Source organism: Typopeltis vanoorti, chromosome 5 (genome assembly GCF_054136105.1).
Source record: "Typopeltis vanoorti isolate ZY-2024b chromosome 5, IOZ_Tvanoo_1.0, whole genome shotgun sequence".
Taxonomy (NCBI): Eukaryota; Metazoa; Arthropoda; class Arachnida; order Uropygi; family Thelyphonidae; genus Typopeltis; species Typopeltis vanoorti.
The window spans coordinates 71,137,866-71,165,300 of record NC_143553.1 but is presented as its reverse complement, the minus strand read 5'-3'; the positions used below and the strand labels follow the sequence as shown (position 1 = coordinate 71,165,300).

Here is a 27,435-nt window from a genome sequence, read left to right as displayed (position 1 = left end):
TTGTAAAAGTCAAAATTCTCTTCTGATTGCTGACAAATGGGGATATGAAAAGAACTTATTCTGTTGTAAGTAATGGAATGCCTAACACGTTACATAATTTATTCCAAATATGCAGGACAAGAGGGTAACTGTGGATTGCATGTTCTACTCTTTCTAAAATTTGTGACAAATGTCACAAATTGGATCTCCAATGCTAAAATGTTAATACCTCCATTTAATGGCATTTACTAGAATACAAAGCCTTAGAATATAGCCTAGAACATATAGCCTTGGAATTTTAGTAAGTTATTAAACAGTGTTATTGTTAGTGCCCAACTGACAGAAGATGTTAACCATGCTACCGGCCAGGACATACATATGTCCAAGTTACTATGGATGCGAAGTGCATATTAAAATTGTAATACTATTTATATTACATTGAAATATATGATGGATATGAAGCGTATGAGGATGCCTATTTGATCCATAATGGCCGGTAAGGTGGTTAAAGATGTCCTTATACCAAGTTTTGTTGTTATTAATGGAAAGAATATCAATGCCAGAATGCAGTCTCTTAGAGTTATGAGTTATTAATGCAGTCTCTTAAAACAAAAAATTTTAAGCACAGAATGTTCTAGTATTCAGGAACAGTGTCAGCTTTTGGACTATTATAATCATTTATTCCAAATAGCAGCAGATGAAAACCTCTGTAGTACAGAGAAGGTCTGCAATATTTTATGGATTTTTGAAGCCGTATTGCTTAAATAGCAGAATTGCAGAATATCCATGCTTCTTTGATAGTTGAAGAAATTCCTTTTTAACTTCTTAGGGCTGGACCAAAAAAATTGCACAGGTTTACTATATAATTATGTACAACTGAGAAGGGAAAATTATGGTTTTAAGTACTATGGCTTTAAAAGAAAAGGAAAGTAGTCCAATTTTCCAGTCTTCTAAGGTTTTAATGTTTTTGTATAGTTCTTGAACTGGTAATACTGGTAGATGGAGAAGGGAATTCCAAGTACACTAAGAGTTTTCCCTTTGGACTAACTCCTAAGACAGATCTCTTCTGAGATCCCACTTTCCAAAAACTTTTAATTTTGTTTTGTAAGCATTGACAGTTAATCCACTGATTTTGCTGAATTTTTCCAAAATACAAAAAAAAGATGTACAGTAATACCCCACGTTACACTGCTTAATTTCATGACGATATGCTGATGCTTTTCAATTATTACTTATACCCATTTATATAACACTGCATTTGCTCACACGACACTTTCAGCAACATGACGCCGCTGTGAATCAACCTATGTACAGTATTCGGGAAGTCGGTTTATTTATAATGTTGTTATTCGCTACATCTCTCTGTGTTTTGGTGTTTCACAGTGAATTATACGCTATAACTATTATGCACTTGGCCTAGTGGTTAGCATATCTGCTCTCCAGCCAAAAGGCTGCGAGTTCAAATCCTGCTTTAGGGTTGGATGTTGTGATTGTCTGTAAAAATACTAGTGGTGGTGGGCAGTAGATGGCATTGGTGTAGTTGCGGTTCATTGGTGAATTGAGTGGTGGACACTGAGTTGTAGAGTAGGTACCATTCTTCGATGAGTCTTTGGACTCCCTGGAAGGTAATAATAATAATTATTATTATTTTATTCTATTGTTTTTAATAATGGCAGATAAAATTCAAAGTAAGGGTGCTGTTACTCCAGTGAAAAGAAGATGTGTAATCCTCTTACATTAGATACCGAGATTAAAATGATTAAATTTAGTGAAGATGGTGTATTGAACATACTGAGAGACACTGCAGACTAAACTTACCTCACAGTACTGTTTTTACAGTTGTTAAAGATAAATTAATACTACAGTTATCTGTAAGCATGATAATCTTATTTCCGAAATAGAAAAACTTTTAATAGTGTAGATTGATGACCAAACTGGTCGGCATAGTTAAGCCATGCAGAATAACTTTTTTGTTTGAGAAAATTATTCTAAATTTTTCATTTGTGTGTCTGACATAATTAAATACTTTATTCGTGTCATTTATATACGTGTGACCACTTAAACACGTTATTAAATTCAATCGGGATATTCTTGCAATTAAATGCAAGAATATCCTGATCTCACACACACACATTATATAACCTAATGTATGATATGATCGGGACATTCTTTCACAACATGTGAATTGTCAGCTTCCTGAAGGAAAAAAAAAAAAAAAGATTTGAGAACCAATGCAAAGGGTCATGGACTAATAGGGCAACCTTTCTTGACTCCTTTTTGAATTTTGACTGGGTCTGATAGGAACTCATTAACTAGGAGGCATGTAGTTTTCCTGGCATAGGTTCCTTTAATGCCAAACATTGTCAAATGCTTCAGTAAGATCCACTGAGAATAATGCCATTGACTGCTTTTTTGCATTAACTAGTCCGAGTAGATCACGTCGCAGAAACATTGTATGCTTGGCCTTTCAATACATCTATGTGCTTTTAGTTGTGTTTTCTTATTCCTACTTTGAGTCCATTATTGATGATGCAGAAAAATATCTTATAGTCAATATTAGATAGAGAAAGAGGCCACCAACTGTTGATAAAGATGATCTCTATGAAGTTTTTGTAATGGGAATTGTTACACAGAGAGAGAGAGAGAGAGAGTATAACTAGAATTGGAAAGAATAAAAATCCCAGGCCTTGCCGTAAAGCTCTATCCCTAGACCATGTTCTGGGGATTTTCTTGTCTGGCATTCTTTATAGGTTGTGGTAACTTCAGCTGCTGTTATGGGTACGTCGAGCCTGTCTTGGATGTGAACAGGCAAGGCATTAATGTTCCAAGAATTATAGTTTTCCATTGTACTGTTGTCTTCAAACAGATTTTTATAGTGTTTTTGAAAGGATTTAAGGATACTTTGTGTGATGGACATGTCTTCACCATCCATGCAGATTTGGGTGATGGTCCTCTCTTCATGGCATTTGGTTAACTATGTATTGAAGAATGTAGCTGAAGGGCTATCTGCTAAGTGTTGCTGTATTCGTTTCTTCCACTTATTTCTGCTTTTCTGTTTATCATTTTATTATTATTATTAATAATTCATCTTTTCTTTTTTGATGATCTTGTCTGGACATTAAGTTCTTTCAGATGTTTTACTCGCGTTACAGTTTCCTCTTTAATTTTTCCTGGCATAACAGCATTTGTTTGCATTGAATTTTGTATCTGTTAAGTTGTTATACTAGATTTGCTATTATTAATTTTAACTAATGTTGTTCCATTCATATTTGATAAGGAAAGTGGCACCTGCTGGTCTGAAAGTTTTGGGCTAATTTCTAACTGAAGTTGTCTTGCACTTTTTGTGATTTTACTGAGTTTATGTGATAAACTCAGTAAACCTACCACTGAGTAGAGCTGCTTTACTCTTGAGGAAGCAAGCTACCATCAGTGAGAGCCAGATCGAAAATAGGTACCAAAGTTGCATTAGTTATGCATTTCCTATATACAAGTAGTGACAAGGTGTATCCCCATATTATTATAATACTTCTGGATTAGAGAGAGGTAGAAAGTTTTTTCACTTGGTGATGATTTATAACCTAACCAAGAAATTATATTCTTGTTTAATTCTTTGTCCATGTGTAAACTAACAAAGTTTGCATGTGAGGTATCTTCACAACCAGGCTACTTGTGTATAGATGCTAATGACTATAAACAAGTAGCCTGGTTGTGAAGGTTCTTCACAGGTGCAACCAAGTTGGAAGATACTTCACATTGCAGAAGTTATGTATTTCCTATATACAAGTAGTGACAAGGTGTATATAAAGTATTCTCTTTAGTAGACTGAAGATACAGGAAACATTCCTTATTCCTCTCCAATGTATATGGTCCAATTGGTTCTATCAGTGCTCCAACTCTTTGGGTGAAAGTTCTACAAGGACATGTAGTAATGCTATGTTTAGAACTTTTGCATTTTTGATAGGGTTTAAGATACTGATTAGTGACATGTCCTATCTCCATCCAGTTAAAATATTTATTAGCCTTGGGCAGTTGCTGCTGATGTGATCATATGCACTGCAATGCAGGTATTGTCTGCACCTCAGGATAGTTCACCATTGTTTGAGTTGTATCAGTATTGACAAAATTTGGTATGGGTATCTTCATGTCCATTGTGAAGCCAACTTCACTAGAAAATCACTTGAGATACCCTTTTTTATGTTATTGATATTACTCCATTTTGAGAATATCTGGATGAAGATTACATTTGTGTTTTCTTATATTCTGTTGGAAATCTTTCAATTTTTACTTTTCTAATCTGGCTTCTTACTATTACAGGAATTATCATGCTACCTTGGAATGTGAAACCCTGTAATAGTTTATTCTGTAGCTGTAGCTACTATAAAATTTTTGTGGCTGTGATATGGCCAAAGGTAATCGTAATGCAGATATTAACTGCACTACCAGTAATGCTATTAATATATATACACATATACTTAAAACAATCCTATGCTAGTGTATTGGGGGGGGGGGGGGGAAGCAGTGGTAGTGGGGAACCACCATTAGCACCAACAAAATAAAATAAAATCAAAATATCAAATTAAAAACCACAGGGAAAAAAACCTAAGTACTTGCCAAAATTCCAAGGTATCATTAGTGGGAGCCAGATCATTGAGGTTCTGTTAAAGGGGCACCTCTCCAAAAATTGAATGATCTACAAGATCACTCTAAATCTCACTGAGGGACCTGAAAAGACCACTTCTAACTGAAGTGGTCTTTTCAGGTTAATTTAGGCCTGAAAAACTCAGCAGTGGCTCCACCCACTGTACAAGCAAAAACCTATCTCCGAGATGGAACTGCTCTACTTATCAGGAAGTCAGCCCCTGTTTAAGTGCAAGGGGGGGGGGTCTCCAAAAACTAAATGATTTACAGGCTCACTCTGAGTCTTGCTGAGTGATCTGAAAGGATCACTACTAAGATCATCACTCCTGACCCAAATTACTCCAGGGCAGGAAACTCATTGGTGATGACTACTCAGTGATAGGCACAACCTACCACTGAGTAGAGCCGCTTTACTCTTGAGGAAGCAAGCTACCATCATTGAGAGCCAGACCGAAAAGGGGTACCACAGTTGCATTAGTTATGCATTTCCTATATACAAGTAGTGACAAGGTGTATCCCCATATTATTATAATACTTCTGGATTAGAGAGAGTTAGAAAGTTTTTTCACTTGGTGATGATTTATAACCTAACCAAGAAATTATATTCTTGTTTAATTCTTTGTCCATGTGTAAACTAACAAAGTTTGCATGTGAGGTATCTTCACAACCAGGCTACTCGTGTATAGAGACTAATGACTATATACAAGTAGCCCGGTTGTGAAAGTTCTTCACAGGTTGCAACCAAGTTGGAAGATACTTCACATTAATTGTCTTACTATTCCACTCCAGAGTATTTTCTTTCATGCTTATACGGTGATTAGAATACATCATGAAAAAATTATGGAGACGACTACCGTGTTAGAGCAAAACTTTAGTTTAATATAAACCAAAATGAACACTCGATGTTTCGACCTTCATAACAAGGTCATCATCTGGAGTATACACATATATATAAAGAAACAAGCTGCACTAAAATCTACATGGTTTGCCAAAGTTACTGACCAACTGTTCCAACAATTATTGGCCTGACCTCTGGTGAGAAAAAAAAACATTTACTACATCAAAACTAGAGTCCTATTATTATTATCTATTAGGTTGCAAAATTAAATTGGGCTGGAGATCATGTTTATATACATAACATACACATGCACACACTAGTGGCCAAAATTGTGGAAACCTTTTGGAAAAAATGTATTTTTGAGATTTGATGGCTCATAATACCTCTTTTTTTTGGTGTAATACCATAAAATTATATATCAACGGAAAAATAATTCAATCAAGTAATGCAACAAAGTTTGTTCAATTATCTGTATTCTATGAAAAGTTATAGCCAAATAACCAGAAAAAAGAAGCACAACTTGCTTAGGTTGATATGAAGTAGCTTTCCTTCATTTGAATGTAGCCAATGAGCATGAGTATTTAGAGAGCCAATCAGTTATCTTGTTTTGGCAATGAGCCAATAAGGTCACAGTAGGATTCAGCTATTGATATCATTTTGTTTATTGGAGCTGAGAGGAGGACATTTGTCAGGGTGTTATGTGATTGCTATCAAGTTGGTTGGTTTTTTTTGTGTTCTTTCATTTAGTGAGCTTGTAAAACGTAATAAAATTAAAGAAATGGTGCAAAGAGTTGACTGGTCACCCAGAAAGCAATGTAAAATAGTACTATTAAGTGAACAAGGCTACAGTTATGAAGAAATTAGAAGAAAAATTGGTGGAAACTTAACCAAAGATGGCATTTCTTAATTTTTGAAGCAGTATAAGGAGACTCAGTCATTACAAAATCAGACTGGTAAAGGCAGGAAAAGGGGCACAACAGCAAGTGATGATAGAATAATTGAGAGACTGTGCCTACGTGACAGAAGAAAATCATCTGGGTGTATACAAGATGAAATGGTGCAATACACTGTGAAGTTGAGTGCAAGGACTGTTCGGTGCAGACTGCAGGAATTTGGTCTAAATGCTAGAATTCCATGAATAAAGCCATTTTTATCTCTCAAACAAAGGTTGAAAAGATTCAACTGGGCTAAAACCCATGTTAAATGGACAACGGAACAATGGGACAGTGTTATTTGGAGTGATGAGACCAAAATCTCCCTGTTTGGTAGTGATGACATAAAATACATAAGGAGAAGAATCGGAGAAGATTTGCATCTTGATTGCATTACACCTACCTTGAAACACCCACTTAATGTTATGATCTGGGGTTGTATGACATCAAAAAGTGTGGACAGAATTTGCGTGATTAATGGGAATATAAATGAAACACTTGAGCCCAAACTGAAGCCTTCCGCATGTGATCATTTCCCAGATAATGAAGCATTTATATCTCAACATGATTCAGCTCCATGTCTTGTTGCTGCTGTGTGCAAAAAAAGTGGTTTCAAGATAATCATATTCCACTGCTGGAATGGCCTAAGAATAACCCAGACTTTTTAACCCAATCGAAAATCTATGGAGCTGACTAAAGAAACTTGTTAGTCAGATGCTACCCACCAATAAAACACAATTAATAGAAGCAATAATTCAATCTTGCTTTCACATTATAACAGCTGCAGAACTAAAAAACTTGGTTCACTCCATGGGAAGGCGTTGTTTGTTTCTGACCCAACACAGAGACAATGAAAACCTAAGGATAAGGACATGCTTATACTTCCAAGGACAGGGCTAAGGGAGTAATGTATATATATTCACTCAAAGGCATATCAACTTGACTGAGATTGTTAATATTAAATAAGCTAAGGAAATCTGTGTTTATAACCAATATTGTTCCTGTAAAATAAGCAAAGGAAAACTGTGTTTCAGAATCAAAATTGTTGTTATTAAATGTGCTTAAGCGATCTGTGTTTCTGAACCATGTTAGAATAGTTCAGAGTTAGGGTGACCAATCAGCCGCAGCAAAGAATATGATGTAGTCAACGAGAGAGGGCGCTTGGAAGGCAAATATAAGGTGGCGCACGAGACTCAAACGCTCTCTTGTTTTCTGTTCCTGCGTTCCCATCCAAATCCTGGATAGCTGAGGAAGCTCGTTGCCGGTGCCCAGCAACAATCATCCGGTTGCTGTTGTACCGAGTCGAATGAAGTCAGAATTTCAGTAAAGAGCCGTTGGTGAACCACGGCAATGTATAGTCAGCGAAGGGCAACCTCCAAAGAAAGTGTAAGTTAAGTTGCATAGGCCATAGAAACACGTGGCTAAGAAATACGGAAGTCTTGCCATATTGGAAGTGAAAGCGTGGGGGAAGTCACGGAAACCCAAAGAACAAAGATAAGATGGTAATGTACAACCTTTTCATACATATTATAGAATTGTAGACATAAAAAGGAATAGGAGCCAAGGATTTGAGAAGCTCCACACATTAACTTATCCATAGTGCCTTAATGACTCTTTGGACTAATTGTCTGTGTCAAGTAAGCTTGTGCCGAGAAAGTAACCTAACCTTTGAACTGTTTGTCAGGAAGAAGCTATTTGCTGTAGTGTTAGATATTAGCCTGAATTTTACTTTAATTGTGGAGGATAGAGATTTTGCAGAATTAGAATTTGTTTTCCATGTTAAAATATAAGTTAGAATGAGTTTGATATGCCATGTACAAAGTTTATATCTAATTGTGCTTAGGAAGTGAGCATTGAGTAACCCTGTACGGATAAGTCGAGTCTGAGTTTAATAATATGACAGAGATATAGGATTTGTATTACTTAAGCAAAGAGATTGTGATTTTGGATATCTTAATCTAAAGAGGGGGGAGTTCAGACTCTCAATTTAATTCAAAGAAGGTAACTTAGCATTGAAAGAGACACACGACACAGAGTCAAAATATTACCCAACTAAGTATTAACTCACATTGTGAGAATTTTTGTATATATCTCATTTTTAGTATGTGTTTCACTTTTCTTCTTTGTAGTGTAACTGCTGTTCTAGTAAAAAATCCTTCATAAAAGTTATTGCACTACATTCTTGATTAAATTATCTTTTCATTGATATATAATTTTATGGTATTACTCAAAAAAAAAAAAAAAAAGTGGTGTTATGAGCCACCAAACCTCAGAAATACACTTTTTCCTAAACATTTCCACAATTTTGGCCACTAGTGTATATATCAAACAAACAAAAAAAAAACTATGTGATTATGCATATACATTTCAACCAATTGGTATGGAATAGTTTCCAATACAAGCTGAAAATTGCTTAGAGTCCTAAAGTTTGCTGGAAACTAAGTAGGCTGAATATGTGCCATCCAAATTCTTGGAATTTCTATGCCACCATTATTGTTAAGATTAGGGTGGTTAATTAGAATTTCACAGGCTTCTTTAAATTTTCTTTCATAGCAGATTTTTGTATGATGTAAAGAGCAGGTACTTTTCCAATCAATTTGGTGTAGGGTGTTGAGAGCATGATCTGAGACGCCTGCTTCATCAAGGTTGTTATATTTAATGTGTCTTTTGTGTTCTTTTTTAAGTATAAGAATTGTACATCCAGTTTCACCAATATGAGGTAAGTTACAGGTGCAGTAGATGCAATAAATTCCAGGATGTGCCTATATTTTAATTTTATAGGTGGTTTAAAAGTTGCATTAAGATTATAATGGTGTAGGATTCTATTGATTTTTTCTGATAACCCTTTAATGTATGGGATGACCACTCCAGAGTATTTTAATAATAAGGAGATGCACCTCTTCAGTATTGTATATGGGAAATATGACTTGTGCATTACTTTGACCCTAGTATCTCTTCTGGATTTGGCTCCCACTGATGAGACCTCAATAAAGGCTGAAACCAGTATAGTAGGCCCTTGGAGGAGCAATTGATACCAATTCCTCCAAGGGCCACTTTGAGACATTATACATGTCTGAAAGAATGTGTACTTTACATTATGGCAGTGCTTCCCAAACTTATGGATGTAAAAAGCCCCCTTGGAAAAATTAAAATATTTCATGGCCCCATCGGAAAAAAAAATCGTAATACAGACATATATTATTGTAATATTAATTGTATTTATATTCAATACAAAACATACAGCGAATATCACAAAAATCAAATGCAAATATTACATTTATAGCATCTTACATACACATTTGACATACTACACTTACTATGAAAACATTTTAAATTTGTTTTCATTATTTCATAGCCCCCTCAACAAAACTAATGGCCCCCAAGAGGGCTGCGGCCCACAGTTTGTGAAGCGCTGCATTATGGGATACTAACGCAATTAATGTAAAGACATAAACCTCTATATACAAGTAACCTATTCGTGAAAATATGTCACATGCAAACTTTGTTTGCTTATACTTAGATAAAGGATTAAATAAAGATATAATTTCTTGCAAGTTTAATGTAAATTATAACCAAGTGAAAAATCTTTCTACTATATTCCAAGTTTCTAATACATGAAAAATTTCAAGCAATTGAAGCAAGAGCTTTACCCATATATAAAAAGGGAAATAAAACAATGTGAGAATTACAGAGGTATTTAGTCTTTATTTGAGTTGTAAGTCAGCAGTTAGAATTGAAGGAAGTACAGGAAGATGGTTTAATGTTAAATCTGGTGTGAGACAAGGATGTACATTATCCCCTCTGTTATTCATTATCTATATGGATCACGTTATGAAGGAAAGTGGTATTAAACATGATATCAAAATTGGAGATGTTAATGTCAGCTCTTTGCTTTATGCGGATGATGTTATACTTCTAAATAAATCCGCTACAAGTCTGCAAGATTCTCTGACTAAATTGAATAGCTGTTGTAATAGATATGGTATGAAGGTCAGCAATAAAAAGACAAAGACAATGAAAATAGACAGAATCATTGAAAATGTCAACTGTGTTGTGAATGGAGAACTTGTGGAACAAGTAAAACATTTCAGCTACTTAGGCAAGATTTTTACTGAAGATGGTAAATTAAATATAGAAATAGACAACAGAATCAGCAAAGCTAGTATGGTGGGAAGTCAATTGAATAAATTCATATGGAATAAGAGAGAAATTAGTCGGAACACTAAATTAGCTGTATACAAGACAGTGTTCAAACTAGTTTTAACTTATGGATCTGAGAGCTGGGTCAGAAGTAAAACACTTGACCAAAGACTAGAGACCGCAGATATGAGAGTCCTGAGAAAGATTATATCCGTGATGGCATCAATGGAAATATCATATTAAAAACGAGGATATTAGGAAAGAATTTGACATTGTCGGCATGCAGGAATGCATTAGCAGAGCTAATCTCAGGTGGTATGGTCACTTAAACAGAATGGGTGAAGAAATATTAGCAAAACAAGTGTTCTCTGTCAGGTTGGCAGCAAAACGACCCAGAGGAAGACCAAGATATAGGTGGATTGATATGGTACAAAGTGCCTTAGAAGATAGAAATATAAGATCTGATAATGTTGGAGTCTTGACAAGTACCAGACTGATTTGGAGGAAAATTGTAGATAGGAAGTTAGTAATGATGTAATTTTTTTCATGTAGTACTATCATATCCTGTACACCCCTTAAGGGTACATGGCAGGAATTTGATGATGATTATGATGCTTATGGCATATAGCTAAGAAATCATATAATAAAAATTCCCATTAAGTTTTGTTGATCTTTTAAACCATGAAAGTTACAGGAAAGAAAAGTCAAAAATCCTAAATCCGTATAATGTATTTACACTTACATAGACATATCTGATAATAATTTACTAATTATATGAAGAGCCAAAGGCTTCAATTCGGTGACATGAAATTATTTAAGTTAAGGGATATTACATCCCATATTGTTTCGTAGCCAAATAAGAAACTCAGAGTTTCATGCCGAATATAGAAACTATATAAAGTTCGCGAGTCCAAGTGTAAGCAAATACCTGGATAGTGCAACACATAACCCATTTGGTAGTGCAACTCATAGCAAGGATGGAGCAAGCTCTGATTACTGTTCTTGGTATTTACTCATAATGTGAAACCCAGCTCCTAGGAGCTGTATTACTGTTCCACATTATGAGAGAAGGTCACTACCCAGACCGGTTTCAACCTTTATTGAGGTCTCATCAGTAATAATAATTGTTCGATTGCCACATTATGTATTATAAATTAAAGATGCCAAGAAATTATATTCTTGGTTTAATCATTTATCCAAGTGAAAGCAAACAAAATTTTCAAATGAAGTAATTTTAGGACTGGGCAACTTGTATATAGAAGCTAATGCCTTCACATGACTTGACATGTAACTAATGACACATTACTTGCTTTAGTATCCCATAATGCAAAGGCACATATCCTTACAGTGTATAATGCTATGCATTATGGGGAAGGGTCGCTACCCAGACCGGTTTCAACCTTTATTGAGATCTCATCAGTGGTAGCCAGACCCAGAAATAAGGATGAAGTAATGCACAAGTCATATTTCCATATACAAGTAGCCAAAAGGTGTCACATCTTATTATTAAAATACTCTGGATTAGAATCCTTTCTTTTAGTGTTACACGGTGATCAGCATTCCTTTAAAAATTTTATGGAATTTACAACCGTGTTAAAAAAACGTTTTTATTATCCCGACGTTTCGATCTTCATATCAAGATCATCATCTGGAGCATACATGAATATACAAGGCAAGCTGAGTTACATTATTAATTGTAAGCTAGAGAAACAATGATTTCTCTAGCTTACAAAAAAAAATTATTTATAAATTACATCAAGCTAAATTCTATTTATGATGACAGGATTAAACATTCTTTCTTACAGATGGTTTTCTTTCAGAAACAATGATGTCCTATTTTTAGTATTACAATTATCATTTAAGATACTGGATTTTCTACAGTCCTATTTATAGTTGTTCTTAGTGAGGAAGGGTTTTGTGAGTCGAATATATGCCTTCCATATGTTTGATGTTTGGGATTTTAAGACGATCATTATTGTTCAGATTGGGGGGTGGTTGATAATGATCTCACAGGCTTCTTTAAATTTCTGTTCATACCATGTTTTAGTGCAATGTAGACAACTAGTGCTTTTCCAGTAAATTCTGTGTAAGGTATTCAGGGAATGATCCGAAAGGCCAGCTTCAACCATAATTATTATATTTAATGTCATTTATGTTATTTTTGTCCGATATGAATTGTGCGTCTTTCCCCTATATATGGTATGTTACAGGTGCAATAAATATGGTATACTCCAGGGTGGGGCAGCAGAGGGAGTGGGTCTTGAAACGAGTTGAGTAAGCTTTTTAATTTGGCAGGGAGGTTTTAAAGGTGACTTTGAGGTTGTATTTTTGTAGTACTCGGTTTATTTTGTCTGATGTTCCTTTAATGTAAGGAATGGTTATAGTTTTACTGTAGTCTGGTTTTCTCTTTGTTTTTTAATGAGGTTTTGTAGAGAATTTTGTTAATAGTATTTTGGCTGTGTCCATTTTTTTGGAAAGTATTGCTGAATAATTTTAAATTCGTTTTTCAGTGCCTGTTCACTGGAACAGATCGAATGAGCCCTGTGTTTTAGAGTGTTGATGACACCTAGTTTTTGGTGGTGGTAGGAGTTTGTGTATATATTTTTCCAGTATGTGCCGGTTTTCGGTAGGTAGGTATACCCACAAAAAAGAAGGCACAGCCATGGGCTCGCCATTATTCCCCCCCCCCCATTGCTAACTTTTACATGGAACATTTTGAGCAACGTGCTTTAAGTTCTTCCCCTCAAACCCAAAGTCTGGCTTAGTCTGGCAAAGTCTGGTTGACGATTCCTTTGATATGTAGACACGTTCCTTAGCCACCTAAACAAACAACACAAACACATAGAGTTCACAATAGAGATTGAAAAACATAACACACTTCCGTTTCTAGATACACTTGTCACACATCTTCCCTCTGGCAATCTTTCCTTCACTGTCTACCGGAAACCGACATATATGGGACAACATATACGCACAAACTCCTACCACCATCCAACACAAAAACTAGGTGTCATCAACACTCTAAAACACAGGGCTCATTCGATCTGTTCCAGTGAACAGGCACTGAAAGATGAATTTAAAATTATCAGCAATACTTTCCAAAAAAAACAGATACAGCCAAAACACTATTAACAAAATTCTCTACAAAACCTCAAAAAAAAAAAAAAACAAAGACAAACCAGACTACAGTAAAACTATAACCATTCCCTACATTAAAGGAACATTGGACAAAATAAACAGTGTACTCAAAAATACAACCTCAAAGCCACCTTTAAATCTCCTGCAAAATTAAAAAGCTTACTGAACTCATCCAAAGACCCACTCTCTCCACTAGCCCACCCTGGAGTATACTGTATTTATTGTACTTGCAACGTACCATATATAGGAGAAACAGGACGCACAATTCCTATCAGACAAAAAGAACATAAACGACACATTAAATATAATAATTATTGTGAAGCTGGCCTTTCGGATCATGCTCTGTGAATACCTTACACAGAATTTACTGGAAAAGCACTAGCTGTTTACATCGCACTAAAACATGTTATGAACGGAAATTTAAGGAAGCCTGTGAGATCGTTATCACCCACCCCAATCTGAACAATAATGATGGTCTTAAAATCCCAAACATATGGGAAGGCATATATTCGACCCATGAAACCTTCCTCACTAAGAACAACTATAAACAGGACTGTAGAAAATCCAGTATCTTAAATAACAATTGTAATACTAAAAATAGGACATCATTGGTTCTGAAAGAAAACCATCTGTAAGAAAGAATGTTTAATCCTGCCATCATAAATGTAATTTATAAATATATATATATATATATTTTTTTTTTTTTTTCCCACTAGAGGTCATGCCCGTAGAATAATGTGATCAAATCGTTGTTTCTCTAGCTTACAGTTAATAATGTAACTCAGCTTGTCTTGTATATTTAGGTATGCTCCAGATGATGATTTTGATATGAAGATCGAAATGTCGGGATAATAAAAAAGTTTTTTAACACGGTTGTAAATTCCATAAAATTTTTAAATGAACTCTGGATTAGAGATAGATGTTGGATGTTTTTCTACCTGGTTATACTATAAATTAAAGATGCCAAGAAATGATATTTTTGGATAAATTGTCCCATCCTGAAAGGATGGGGCAACTCATATATAGAAGCTAATGACTTCTATACATTTTTTTTTTTTTTTTTTTTTGTTGTTTTGTTTTTGTCTTTTTATGCTGATTTTCATACCAAAATTATTACAGCATTTATTCAGTTTAGTCATGGAATATTGCATACTGGATTTATTTAGAAGTATAACATAATGTAAAGATATATAACATAATGCATAATGTAAATAGCTGAGTTTAAATATCAAATTTTGATATCAAGTTTAATACCTTACTTTAATACTTCATAATGTGATCCATACTGATGATGAATAACAATGGAGATAATATGTACCCTTGTCTCACACTTTCATACCATCTTCCTATATACCTCCTTCATTTCTAACGGCTAACTTACATTTCTAACTTACAACTCAAATAAAGATTAACTATTGAATAAATAAAGATTCACTGTTGCTTGATATAATGCCCCATTTACTGTAGGGTTTTGAATATAACTGTAGGGTTATATTCAAAATGCCCCATATAACTGTAGGGTTTTGAATAGCTTTCCTCTTGGTACCTTATCACATGCCTTTTCCTGATCTATGAAATGTAAATACAGATCCATGTTATGTTCTCATTGTGTTAAAGTGAAAATATGATCCTGACAACCTATATTTGATCTGAATTCAGCTTGTTCACCAAGCTGAATTCACAAAGCTTTTCTCTTATAATCCTTTTTCTCAAGTAGAGGCCATTTCTCATGTAAACATTGATAAATCTTACCAGGAACAATCAGTAGGTCAACACCTATGCAATTCTCACATTAGAGATTTTTTCACATCAGTTGTCACAATACAGATATAATGCACATTCCTCTCATTAACACTGTTACATAACATGGTCACTCTTTTCGACAGATTCTCACCACTACTTCCATTCATAATCTAGTTTCCCCAATTCTGTGTTATATCTCATAACAATTAATAAATTCTCTAGACTTTTGATAAATGTATGCAAGTATAGGCTGTTCCTCTTATTCTATTCTTTCTTCACACCTACATCCAGGACTCTAGAATTACAACTTAAATCCACTAGCCAGAAAAAAGTTTATTCTTCCAAGATGTCAGTCTACTTTACATAAATATTGTTATAAGGTGATGTTAAAAAAAAAGTGGGAAAAAAAATGAAATATTAAGTTGACAAAACAAAGTACATAATTCTTTTCTTAATTCTCTCTATATTACATGTAATTATGCAGAAATAGACTTTCCTTTGATGAGATGAGTTGAAAATGTACACAACACAGCTCATCACAACTCAGTGTGTGTTTTCTTTTGTTTGTTGTTTGTGTAGAACCAGACTCACTTTTCACAATGCACTCAGTCACCTGATCCAGCCTTTGATTTGTCTTTTCAAGATAATTATATTTCTTCAATAACAGTATTAAAAAGAATTTTCAATTTGTGAAATTATGTAAACTTTTCACACATTTAATTACATTAAGCTAATTCTTGTTACGAACTATGAAACTAGGCTTAGGAAAATACTATATTACAGTTGCATGCCTCATTAACGGGTAAATTGAAGAATAAGATAAGTAGATGTACTACGATATTTAATTAGATTGTGCTAATTTTAATTTTTGTGTTTATAATTATTGGTTTATTTTGTTGATGAAATTACCTTCTAAGAAAAGTACAATTAATGTTTTTTTTTTTTTTTTTTTTTAAATAGATTGTCTATTACATATGTCAAGTGTATTGTTTATTATTATTATAATTATTATTATACAAACACCTCCTGGAGTCAAGACTCATCAAGGGAGGCAATAGTAAGATACATCCTAACAGAGATAATACATGGAAGTTTAATATTGAACCAAATGAATGCATTGATTTAATATTTATTGAAAAAAATAATTGCAATTGAATTTAAATTTTATTTATTTCGTATGATGATATGAAATAAATACTGTAATAAAGCTTTGAGCTCCTTTTATGAGGAGGTACACCATCTCAATCCCTATTTTATCTGGGCTTGGGCCCGGTATAGCTGACGAATCAGGGCTATGGCTGGAAAGGACAGTTTCTTAAGTATTCTTGAGGGGCTGGTTTGCCTGTTCTGGGAGATGAAAAACACAAGTTTCTGGGTGAAAAAAATCCCCTACGTTTTGCATGAGACCGGCTAACTCACCTTTCATCAAAAGAGACCAGATAAGGGTTACTCACATCACTAATGGGAACTTAACCCAGGTCTTTCCGACCAAAGGGCTTTGTCTATACCGATTGAGCTATGGAGGCTCTTTCTATGGAGAATTTAAATGAATATATGATATGAAAAACTTATGTATTTTCTTGCACACTTCAAGCATGGGGGATTTACTGTTTTCAAGCCAAGAACAGTAACTATAACACATGTAATGGTGGCTCACTTTTATTGCTTCATGACTGGAATGAAAATCAGAAGTGTGTTGAGTAGTGGAGCATGGAGTGAAAAGAAACCCTATAATCGGAGATAATGCTGTAGTGTTTGAATTAAGGATTTCATATCCAGAAGTTTTATTTCCAACTATCTGGAAATAAAACCTCTTAAATGAATTCATTGGCAGAGTGTACAATCAAATGCAACCCGTGATTAAATAACTTGACAGTGAATGAGATGTTTTAAGACCAAAAAGTGTAAATTATGTCAAAAAAAAAAAAAAACGCATTTTGAATGAGGACAAAGATTCACTCGCCACTTGTCTCTGTTTACTCACTATGGCGAGTGGATTTCTGGAGCCCTGCCTACATCACACATCTAAATATTTGCAGCCATTCTTTCTACACAGCCAGCCTATGCATTGAAGTGCCTTAATAGCTGTTCTTCTTAATACCATGTTATCATGTCTAGGTAATATACTCTTTTCACTTTCTCACTATACACTCTTGCTTCATCCAGCAATCCTTTCATATCCTCTCTCTTTATCGGCAAACTTATCATTTGTTCCTACCAAAACTACCATCTTTTACGTTTCTTTCTACTTTTCAGTTACACTCATTAAATTTTTGATTTAGCAATTAGAAAACTCAAAGCAGTCAAACAGTCATCAATTGCATGTTTTATGATTGAATTTCTTTACTATATAATAATCTTTTTATAATTGGTTTTACCTACCTGATTATCTTTAAGTGAAATCTTGCCTGTTTTGGTGCTTTTTTTTTGTTTGTCCTTTTGCGACTTATCCTTCTTGTCTTTTTTATTCCTCTCTAATTGCTTTCATCTTTTTCTGGTTGCCTCATCCTTCATCTCATAACTTGCTTCAGTCTAGATGTTTCCGAAGTTAATTCATACTCGATATCCTCATTAGTTTCCGAAATGGCATTATTCTTTTCAAATTTGTGTTAATAAAATCTTGTTTTGTACAATTAAGAGTTGTAATTTTTTTGTTATTTAAACAGACTTTACTTTGTATTATAGAGTATCACGAAAATTTATTTATGCATAGTCCCCCCCCCCCCTATCTGCAGGGGATACGTTCCAAGACACCCCATGGATTGTATTTGTTGGATTCTGAATGAAGAGAAATTAAAATTATTAATACTCCTTTCAGAATCCAACATAATCCACCATATCAAAGGCTACATTTGTAGATATTATTTAATGTAAATCTCTTATTATAAACTATTCATATAATTATCTTTGAGTTTTTTTTTTATTTAATTATTTAATCTAAGATATGTATTAATAAAGAAAGGACTCTGTATAAAAATAACGTTCAGATTATTTTATTTATTCCTATATTGATAGTAGAAGAATTTGTGTTCATCATATTTAATTATATATTATTTGAATTGAAAATTATCCTTTTATTTAATTTCTGTATGTAAAGGTATAATGTTATGTAATGCTTATGCACTGCTCTAATTGTTGTCATGGAGATGGAGTTATAAATAGAATACGTGAGCGTGTAGCGCGTGAGTTATGGACGTGAGATGGAATTGATATGAGCTAGACAGTGAGAACAAGTTTTGGCGGGAAAAACAGAGTGAAAATATATAAACTGAAAGCGAGAGTAAACAAGAGGAATGAGTAGCAGTTGGTCGGCAGAGTTAGCACTAGAACTAGGGACTGAGTACATTTGGAGCACTCAGCATAGTAATGGCACTGAGAACAGTACAATAGAGATGAGGAAATAATTTATTGGCAGCATGGAGTTAAATAAGAGGCTGTAGTACAAAGAATTAAGTGTTGTGATCAGATTACGAAGGATCGAAATGTAAATTGACAACTCAGAATGTTGATATGGAATTCTGAAGTTAATGTGGTATTCCAGAGCTTTCAAGGAAGATAAATAAAAGCTGATTCTATTGTAAAGTAGTATATGAGGAATAAGTAAATTTTCTAGTGCAAGTGTCTGCATTTATGATGTGCTGAAGTTAAAGATTAAGTTAATTCAAAGAAGATTACTTTTGAAATTTGTAGCTCCAGTGTGATAATTAACTAAAGTTTTAAGTGTGCCTCAGTGAATAATATGTGCAAAGATTTATTCCGGTAAGAACAGTTGTACTTGTAGCATTTCAGAGTGAAGTTATAAGAATTATCTCATTCTGTTAAATCCTAACATTAACTGTAGTGTTTATCCTGAAATTAGCCAAAGCTAGAAGATTAATAGTCCCCCCCCCTTAAGGTGATAGCTATCTCTTGACTGAGCTATGTGATTTCTGACTAAGGGATAGATAAAGAATACTATTGTTAAAATATTTGCTGTGAATTTCAGTGTTAAAGAACTTTAGAACTGTCTTTGCTTATTAAGGAGAAATTAGATTTTGAAGCTCAGTGTTTAATACAAAGAGTTGAGTGAATGTTATGAGTAGTAGAACAGAGTTAATTTTGCATTATCTTGTATCCAAAGTATGCTTATGCATATATTATATAGCCTTGCATTAAATGTTTTGTTTTATTGATTTCAATTTGTTGTTAGCCTGATTCTTTTCCATTGCATCGTTTATAAAATTATCGGACCTAGCGGGAACCTCAAATGTTAATGTAAAATTCGGCCTATATATAAACATTAGACTGCTAAAGTTAATTAATATTTAATTACACTATTTTGCATAGACTAATCTGAATATAGGGTGGCGCAGTGTAATAGAAATTTCCCTCTATTTGGATTAGTAATCAACATACAATTAATTAACTTTAATAAGAACAACGTTAAAGCAAGATGGTGGATCAAAAGACAGGAAGGACGATCCAACATATTGAACCATATATATGCTATGTATTTTTCCATACATATATACCTATGATAAATTTTAATTTATAAATTAGGCACAGTAAGAGATTAACAACAATAACTAATAATCACTGTAATAATGGAATGTTGGAAGTTTATTTTCCACTTGGTTAGACTAATAAATTTAGTTTAATCCTTTATCCAAGTGTAAGCAAACAAAGTTTGCACCTAAGTATCTTCAGGACTGAGGCAACTCGTAGTAAAGATGGACCAAGCTCTCATCACTCCTTGTCTCAGTATCTCCCATAATGCAAAGCACATCTGACCTCTCCATTGCTTCTGCCTTAGTAACACCACTTCTGGGTCTGGCTCTCACTGACGAGACCTCAATAAAGGTCGAAACCGGTCTGGGTAGTGGCCCTTCCCTTAATGCATAGTATTATACATGTCTGCAAGGAGATGTACTTTGCATTATGGGAGATACTTAGACGAGGAGTGATGAGAGCTTGGTCCACCTTTACTATGAGTTGCCTCAGTCCTGAAGATACTTCAGGCATAAACTTTGTTTACACTTGGATAAAGGATTAAACTAAATTTATTATAATAATGGAATCTTAGCAACCTCAGCGCACGTTTTTTTTTTTTTTTTTTTTATTATTATTTTTTTTAAGGTTTCTCTTCGGCATATCCGAATTGCCAGAATCACTACATTGCACTTTGGGGCCATTACTAAGTAAAATAAGGGTTATTTGAACACAAGCACTGCGATACCATGACAGTCGATCTGATAACCGAGAACTACTCAGAACGACACGCAATTCCAGATTTCTGAAAGACTGCAAAGTGCATGTAGTTTTCTCCACCTTTGCAATGATTTACCCTGGTGTTGGACTACCTCTGGGATCAGCAGGATTGTCTATTAGTAAAAAAGAGAGAGCCATAAGGCTTCATTTTCAGTGATGTAAAATTACATTGGCAAAGTGGATATTAGATCCACATTATTTCAAAGCTGAATGTATGTGGAGACTATGAAAGTTTTGTTAAGTTGACTTGAGAGCTTATGAGAATACAATCATCAGCATCCCCGAGTTGCATTACCTACCTGACCTAAGTAGCTAAGGCAACTCATGGATGCCAATTGATTGTATTGTGAGCTCACATGAATGTATTCTTATGAGCTCTCAGGTCAACTTAATGAAACTTTCATAGTTTCTACAAACATTTGGCTTTGAATAATGTTGAATCTAATATCTACTTTGCCGATGTATTTAAAAATTGTTTATTTCTGGAAAAATAAATTTTCCAGAAAATTTTTAATATCTTCTGACTAGGGTTGACTATGGATAAGAGGGGACTACGGTATTTTATAATGGCAGTAGAGCCTAATGCATGGAATTAGAGTTAACAAGTTCAAGGTTTTCCCCATTATATTCTTATGTTATCAATAACTGCTTTGTATAATGAAGTGGTTTTTCTTGTCTTAAATAATTTTACATTTATTTGTCCTTCCCATAGGAGAATTTCATTGGTACATACTTTCAGGAATCAGTTTAACATATTATCACCAACTGTGAAATGTCACTGAGTGTGTGTGTGCGCATGTGCAAATTTGAATAGAACATGATATTTTGAAATATAGAAAAATGTTAAGAAATTTTAAAATAGAAACCAGTAGATTTATATGAAAGTTTTCTTTAACAGTGAATGATCATGAGAAGATAGAAATCTGAAGGCCTCTTAACTATTGTTTTGAAAGTTAATATATGCCTTTTTATGGAGCTTAATGATTATGATTTATATGAATCATATTATTAAGGAAAGATCTTAAACCCATGTTCAATCAGGTTGAAGATTTCAGTTCTTTGCTCTGTCAAAGAATTAAACTTAATTCCTTATTTGTGTAGAAAATGCTAAAAAAAATTGTTTGTTACATGTTGTCTTCTGTGAAATTTGGTATGAAAATCAATAGCACAAAAAATTTCAGAACTATGAGAAGAATATAAATATTTTCATAGTTTATTATCTCAGTATATAACAGGTTACACATGTAGCTATTTCAACCCACTTTTTATCAAAGATAGTGAATTAAATATGAAAATAGATGGTAGAATAAATAAGGTTAGTATATTTTGAAGCCAGTTGAATAAATTTATATGTAACAAGAAAGAAATGCAAGGCAATCAAACCAATTTTAACTTATGGATCTGAGTTTGAGTTGGAACAAGCAGTTGATCAGTAATTTCTGACAAATGACTGCAGATATGCAAGTTCTGAGAATTGGAGGAATGATTAGAGGGAGGAAAACTTTAATGTCCAAATACAGTTTAATCTTTTATAACCCAAGCCACTTTCTCAATTCTTTTCACCATAAGATTTTTTTCATTATTCAAGCACATTAAAAAAATATACACATTTCATTTTTATGATATATCATGTGTATTGTAAAATTTTAGTCAAATAATGTAAAGCAAACTGAAAAATTTTAAACAAAGGAAAGAAACTATTTTTAGATATTGATTTCTGTAAATTTCCTTATTCAGAAGCTGATATCCTAAAATTGTTCAGTTGATTACAATGACTAGTTTTATCTCCATTTAGTGTAATTCTGTGATTCTTTTTAAATTAAAATATAAATTATGATTAAGTATAATTTCATTTTCTTATTAAAATGTGTAGGTTGTTCCTAAAAATTATCGTATCCACCGACATTGCTTTACTGGAAATTGGCAAGAAGCAAACATGTGGTTACGAACATTTCCGAATTTATGTCTAGGCTTCACAAATGTTGTATCCTTTCCTTCAGCAAAAGAAGTTCATGAAGTTGTCAGGAGGATTCCTCTGAACCGTTTGTTGTTAGAAACAGATGCACCTTATTTTCTTCCCAGAGCTGTAAGTATTATTTCACTTATTTTTGTTTAATTTAGAGAAGATGCAGCATGAGTTTAAATAGAATTTTCTCATTGAAGCACCTTTAAATATAAATTTTCAAAAGAAGCTTTGAAACTTTGTTTCATTGTCAGAATCTTAAATGCAACAGTAGGCTTTCCATTTACAAAGTTTAGGAAATAATAATTTTCAGTTGCATAAAATACTTTAACTCATCATACATACTTTTTCCTAGTACACATTAGGTGGATTTCATTGCCTAGAATATGTAGAAAAATAAATATGCAAAAAAAAACTTAAATAAAACAACAAAAAAAAAGTCTTTAGCCAGCCCAAAGTACTAGGTACTATATACATTTATAACCTTTTCATTGTGGAAGTCACATGTTTGCTCTGAATTTCCCATTGTTCTTATTTTATGCACTAACATTGTTTTTGAGTGATGTTCAAAATGAAATACAGCAGATTCTGGTTAATTGATGGGCAATAGGATAGATGGCAGTAGTGTCGTAGTTGGAGAATTAAGTAGTAGTGAGAGAATGAGACGTATTTAGTGAAGTAGAGTAGTTTGCCCTCCCACAATGAGTCCTTGGACTTCCTGGAGGTGGCACATAATAATAATAATTGGGGCTTCTATTTTATTGGGACAAGTCTGGAAGAACAAAAACAAAATAAGAATATAACAAAAAATTGCTTCAATTATTTGGGACACAATGCCATTTAACTGGGCTAGCCAGTAACCTCTACCACATGGAGTATTAGAAAAATTACATAATCTTGATTCAAAAATTGATTTCTGCAATACTGATAAAGCAAGGCTATTTTATCATGCCTCATTGGATGATTTCCTGTACTATAAACAAGCTACACTGTTTGGATCAATGAAAGTAATGCATTATGTAATAGGTATATGCCGTTATATCAGGAACTAATAAACAAAAGCTATTAGTTATTGCAAAAAGGATCAGATTTTAATGCTTTAAGGCAGGCATGTCAAACACGTGGCCTGCGGGCCACATTAGGCCCGCCAAAAGTTGTAACCAACATGGTTATTTAACTTTTGACAACATCGAATTAAATAAACATTTAAAAAAAATTAATATTTTCCAAAAAAATTAATATACGGCAAACTATTCTGCAATTTCTAAAGGAAATAATGTTCTATTTGTCATTTCAAAAAATCTTGTTACACCACTGCATAAATATTGAATTTTACCGAGGAAGTCTATGTACTCGGCTACATCCGCTGACCACAGCATTCGGAGGCTAGCCATTAGCAATTTTCAAGTCATAAGAAAGTATAGTGTTTTCTTTATAATTAATAAAGAATTGATAAAAATAATGTCGAAACCTTCAACCAGTATGAGTAAAAAACGATTAATTGAAGAAGAACATCATAGTTTTCAAGAAAAATGGGAGTTTCAATATTTTTGTATTCAAGGGAAAAAAAAATTATGCCTAATATGTAGAAACTCTATTGCAGTTTGCAAGGAATATAATATTAAAAGGCATTGCAATACAAATCGTAAAGAAAACTATGACAAATATGTTTGAAGATAAATTGTCAGAATTAAAGTTGACACTTCAAAATCAACAAAGTGTATTTACCAAACCTATTGAAGATAATAGAGCTACGGTAAAAACCAGTTATTTTTATCACATTTAATTGCAAGCAAGTCGAAACCATTCACTTGAAGGGAAATTCATTCGCGAATGTATTATTAAAATAGTTGAAGTGTTGTGTCCTAATGAATTAAAGAAATTTAAAAATATAAGCTTATTTAGAAATACCATTGCTAGCAGAATTGATGATATAGCCAGGAACTTAAGGAATCAACTAAGATCAATAATTCCAACATTTGAGACCTATTCCCTTGCAATTGACGAAATTACAGATGTATACGGGATATCGCTCAGCTGGCTGTTTTTATTTGTGGATGCGATATGAACTTAAAAGTAAGAGAAGAATTTCTAGTTATTTTTTTCCTATGCACGATACAACCACTGGAGTTGATATTTTTGATGCCCCTATGGAAGTTTTGAATGAATACAATTTACAGTTAAAGCTGGTTTGTCTTGCAACTGATGGTGCTCCTGCCATGACTAGTGTTGTTAAGGAGTTGTTACAAATTTAAAAGAAAAAGGCAAAGAACAAGGTAATAATAATTTTCAACATTTCCATTGCATTATTCATCAGCAAACACTAGGCTCCAAAGTTTTAAATATTGGACATGTCCTAAAAATTTCAGTAAAATTGTAAATTATATTCATGCATGTTGGCTTAATCATTGCCAATTTAGTAACTTTCTAGAAGATATAGAAAGTGAATATACCTTATTATACAGAAATTAGATGGCTTTCCAGTCATAAAGTTTTAAAGCGATTCTTAAATTTGCTGGACGAAATTACAGTTTTTTTAGAATTGAAAAATTATGAATGTGAAATATTAAAAAAATGATCAATGGATAAAGGATCTGGCTTTTTCAATTGACATTACAAGTCAACTTAATCTTAAGCTACAATGCAAACATCAAGTAGTTACCATGTTATTTGACAATATTAACATTTTCAAACAGAAACTATTATTTTGGCAAAAGAAAATTTATCCCATTTTGAATGTTGTCAATCGTTATCACAAAAATCACTGAAATTGAAAATTTCAAAATATGCCAATCAAATTAATTTATTAGAAACTGAATTCGAAAGAAGATTTTTATATTTTAAGAAATATGAAAATCAGTTTCACCTATTTACTTCTCCTCTGTCCATTGATGTTGAAACTGTTGATGACAATCTACAGTTGGAATTAATCTAAATTAAGTGTCATTCCGTATTGAAACAAAAATATATAAGGATGTTGGAATTCCAAAGTTCTATAATTATTTATCAGTTGATCGATACCCCAATGTGTTATGTGCAATTAGGCGTATTTTATCTATGTTCGGTAGCACATATTTATGCGAACAAATATTTTCAACTTTAAAGAATAATAAAACTGCGGAAAGATCAAGATTAACAGACCAGCATCTGCAAGCAATATTGAACTACATCTCAACAAATTCAATCAAATTTTGAATATTTCTTTCTCCGATAATTTGGAGCTCATGGATACGTGTCTGTAATTCATGTGCAGTTGAAGTAAAGATAACTATATCATCTGCAAAGCGTAAATGGTTTAAATATCTTCAGACCTTTCTCTTCCCAATCAAGAAGTTTGAATATTTCTTTCAGGCATGCTGTGAATAATTTTGGAGATATTGTGTCACCCTGTCTTATACCTTTCTATGTCCGCGCAGTTAGCTTAGTGGCTGTGCTCTTCGCAACCATATGACTGGGGAAGGAGTGTCCCAGGTTCGATTCCGTCGAAGACGTGAGGAATTTGAGGATCTTCCTCAGCCATAGCCAAGTTAGCCGGTCTTGGGTGTGGGCAGTAGCGTTTTTCCCGCCAGTTTATCTGGCGTTTTTCATCCTGCAAGCAGGCAAACCAGCCCAGTGAACACACATGGATCTACAGCCATAAATACTTAACCCCTCAATGAGGGGGCTCAACTTGCCCCAATAGGGATGGGGGAGAAAAAGGGAGGAAACTCCATACAAATAAATAAAAAATATCTTTCTGTATTCCCATAGTAGAGATGTTTCCATTGAAATGAATTGCTGCTGTTGCATTGGTGTATGCTGATTTGATGCTTTAAGTATTGCACAAGTTTTAAGTGAATCAAAGGCTTTCTCATAGTCAATAAAACCAAGACAGTGGTAATTGATATTCATTACACCATTCAATAATCTGCTGTACAACTTGAATATGGTCCATTGTACTAAAGCCCCTTTGAAAGCCTGCCTGTTCTTTTGGTTGTGCTAGGTCCAGAGTCGCACAAAGTCTATTAGCTAAGACTTTTGTAAACACTTTGTAGACCACTGATAGGTCGGTAGTTTGCCGTCTTCTATCTCACCTTTTTATGTATCAGAATTAGGGTAGCCTTCTTCCATGTTGTTGGTACATCATTTTTCTTCGGGCATAAAGTAAATAGTTTTGCCAAGAGTTTGTAGATTATTTCTCCACCTATTTTTAGAAGTTCAACTATAACTCCATTCTCATAACTCCATTCTCACCTGCAGCTTTCCCATCTTGGAAGCTTTGGATGCACTCATAACTTCTTCTGGTATAATCTGTGGTACTTCAGCTGTGTCGTAGTTGTCTTCTTCATTTAATTCATCATCCTGATATAATATTGAGTAGAATTCTTCAATTCTTTTTGCTATAGCATATCTATCTCTGGTAACGGTCCTGTCTTGTAGTTTGACTGCAACCATCTGTTTACTGTTCATCAATTGCTGTTTGCTTTTTTGAGACTACGGTTGTTTTCAATTGTTTGTTGTATGAATTTCCAATTGAATTTTCTTATTTCTTCTGTGATACGTTTTCTGATTGTTTTGCACAATTCCATGTATTCAATTCTATTCTGTAGGTTAATCGATTGTTTCATTTCTCTTTGTTTCTTCATAAGCTGTTTTGTTTCTTCAGAGATTTTGTCTTGTTTCTGTTCTGTGGTACCAGCTATTTCAAGTGAGCATTGTAGAAGGTTTTGGATAATGATGTCATAACTTCTGATAGATCAGCATTTTTATATATATTAAATCCTATTAAATCTTATTATGAAGAAATACAATTTTGCCACTACTTATAAACCTATCAA

The 27,435-nt window shown here is 33.7% G+C and overlaps 1 protein-coding gene across 2 annotated transcripts in view; it reads left to right on the top strand.

The window, feature by feature from the left end:
• LOC150106514 (3'-5' RNA nuclease TATDN2-like) overlaps window positions 1-27,435 on the top strand; it is a 147,532-nt gene that overhangs the window by 96,986 nt on the left and 23,111 nt on the right. For both annotated transcript variants that reach the window (XM_090393170.1, XM_090393171.1), the window contains exon 5: window positions 22,529-22,741. In XM_090393170.1, the coding sequence (XP_090249296.1) occupies window positions 22,529-22,741 (213 nt within the window). The remainder of the gene's footprint in view (window positions 1-22,528; window positions 22,742-27,435) is intronic.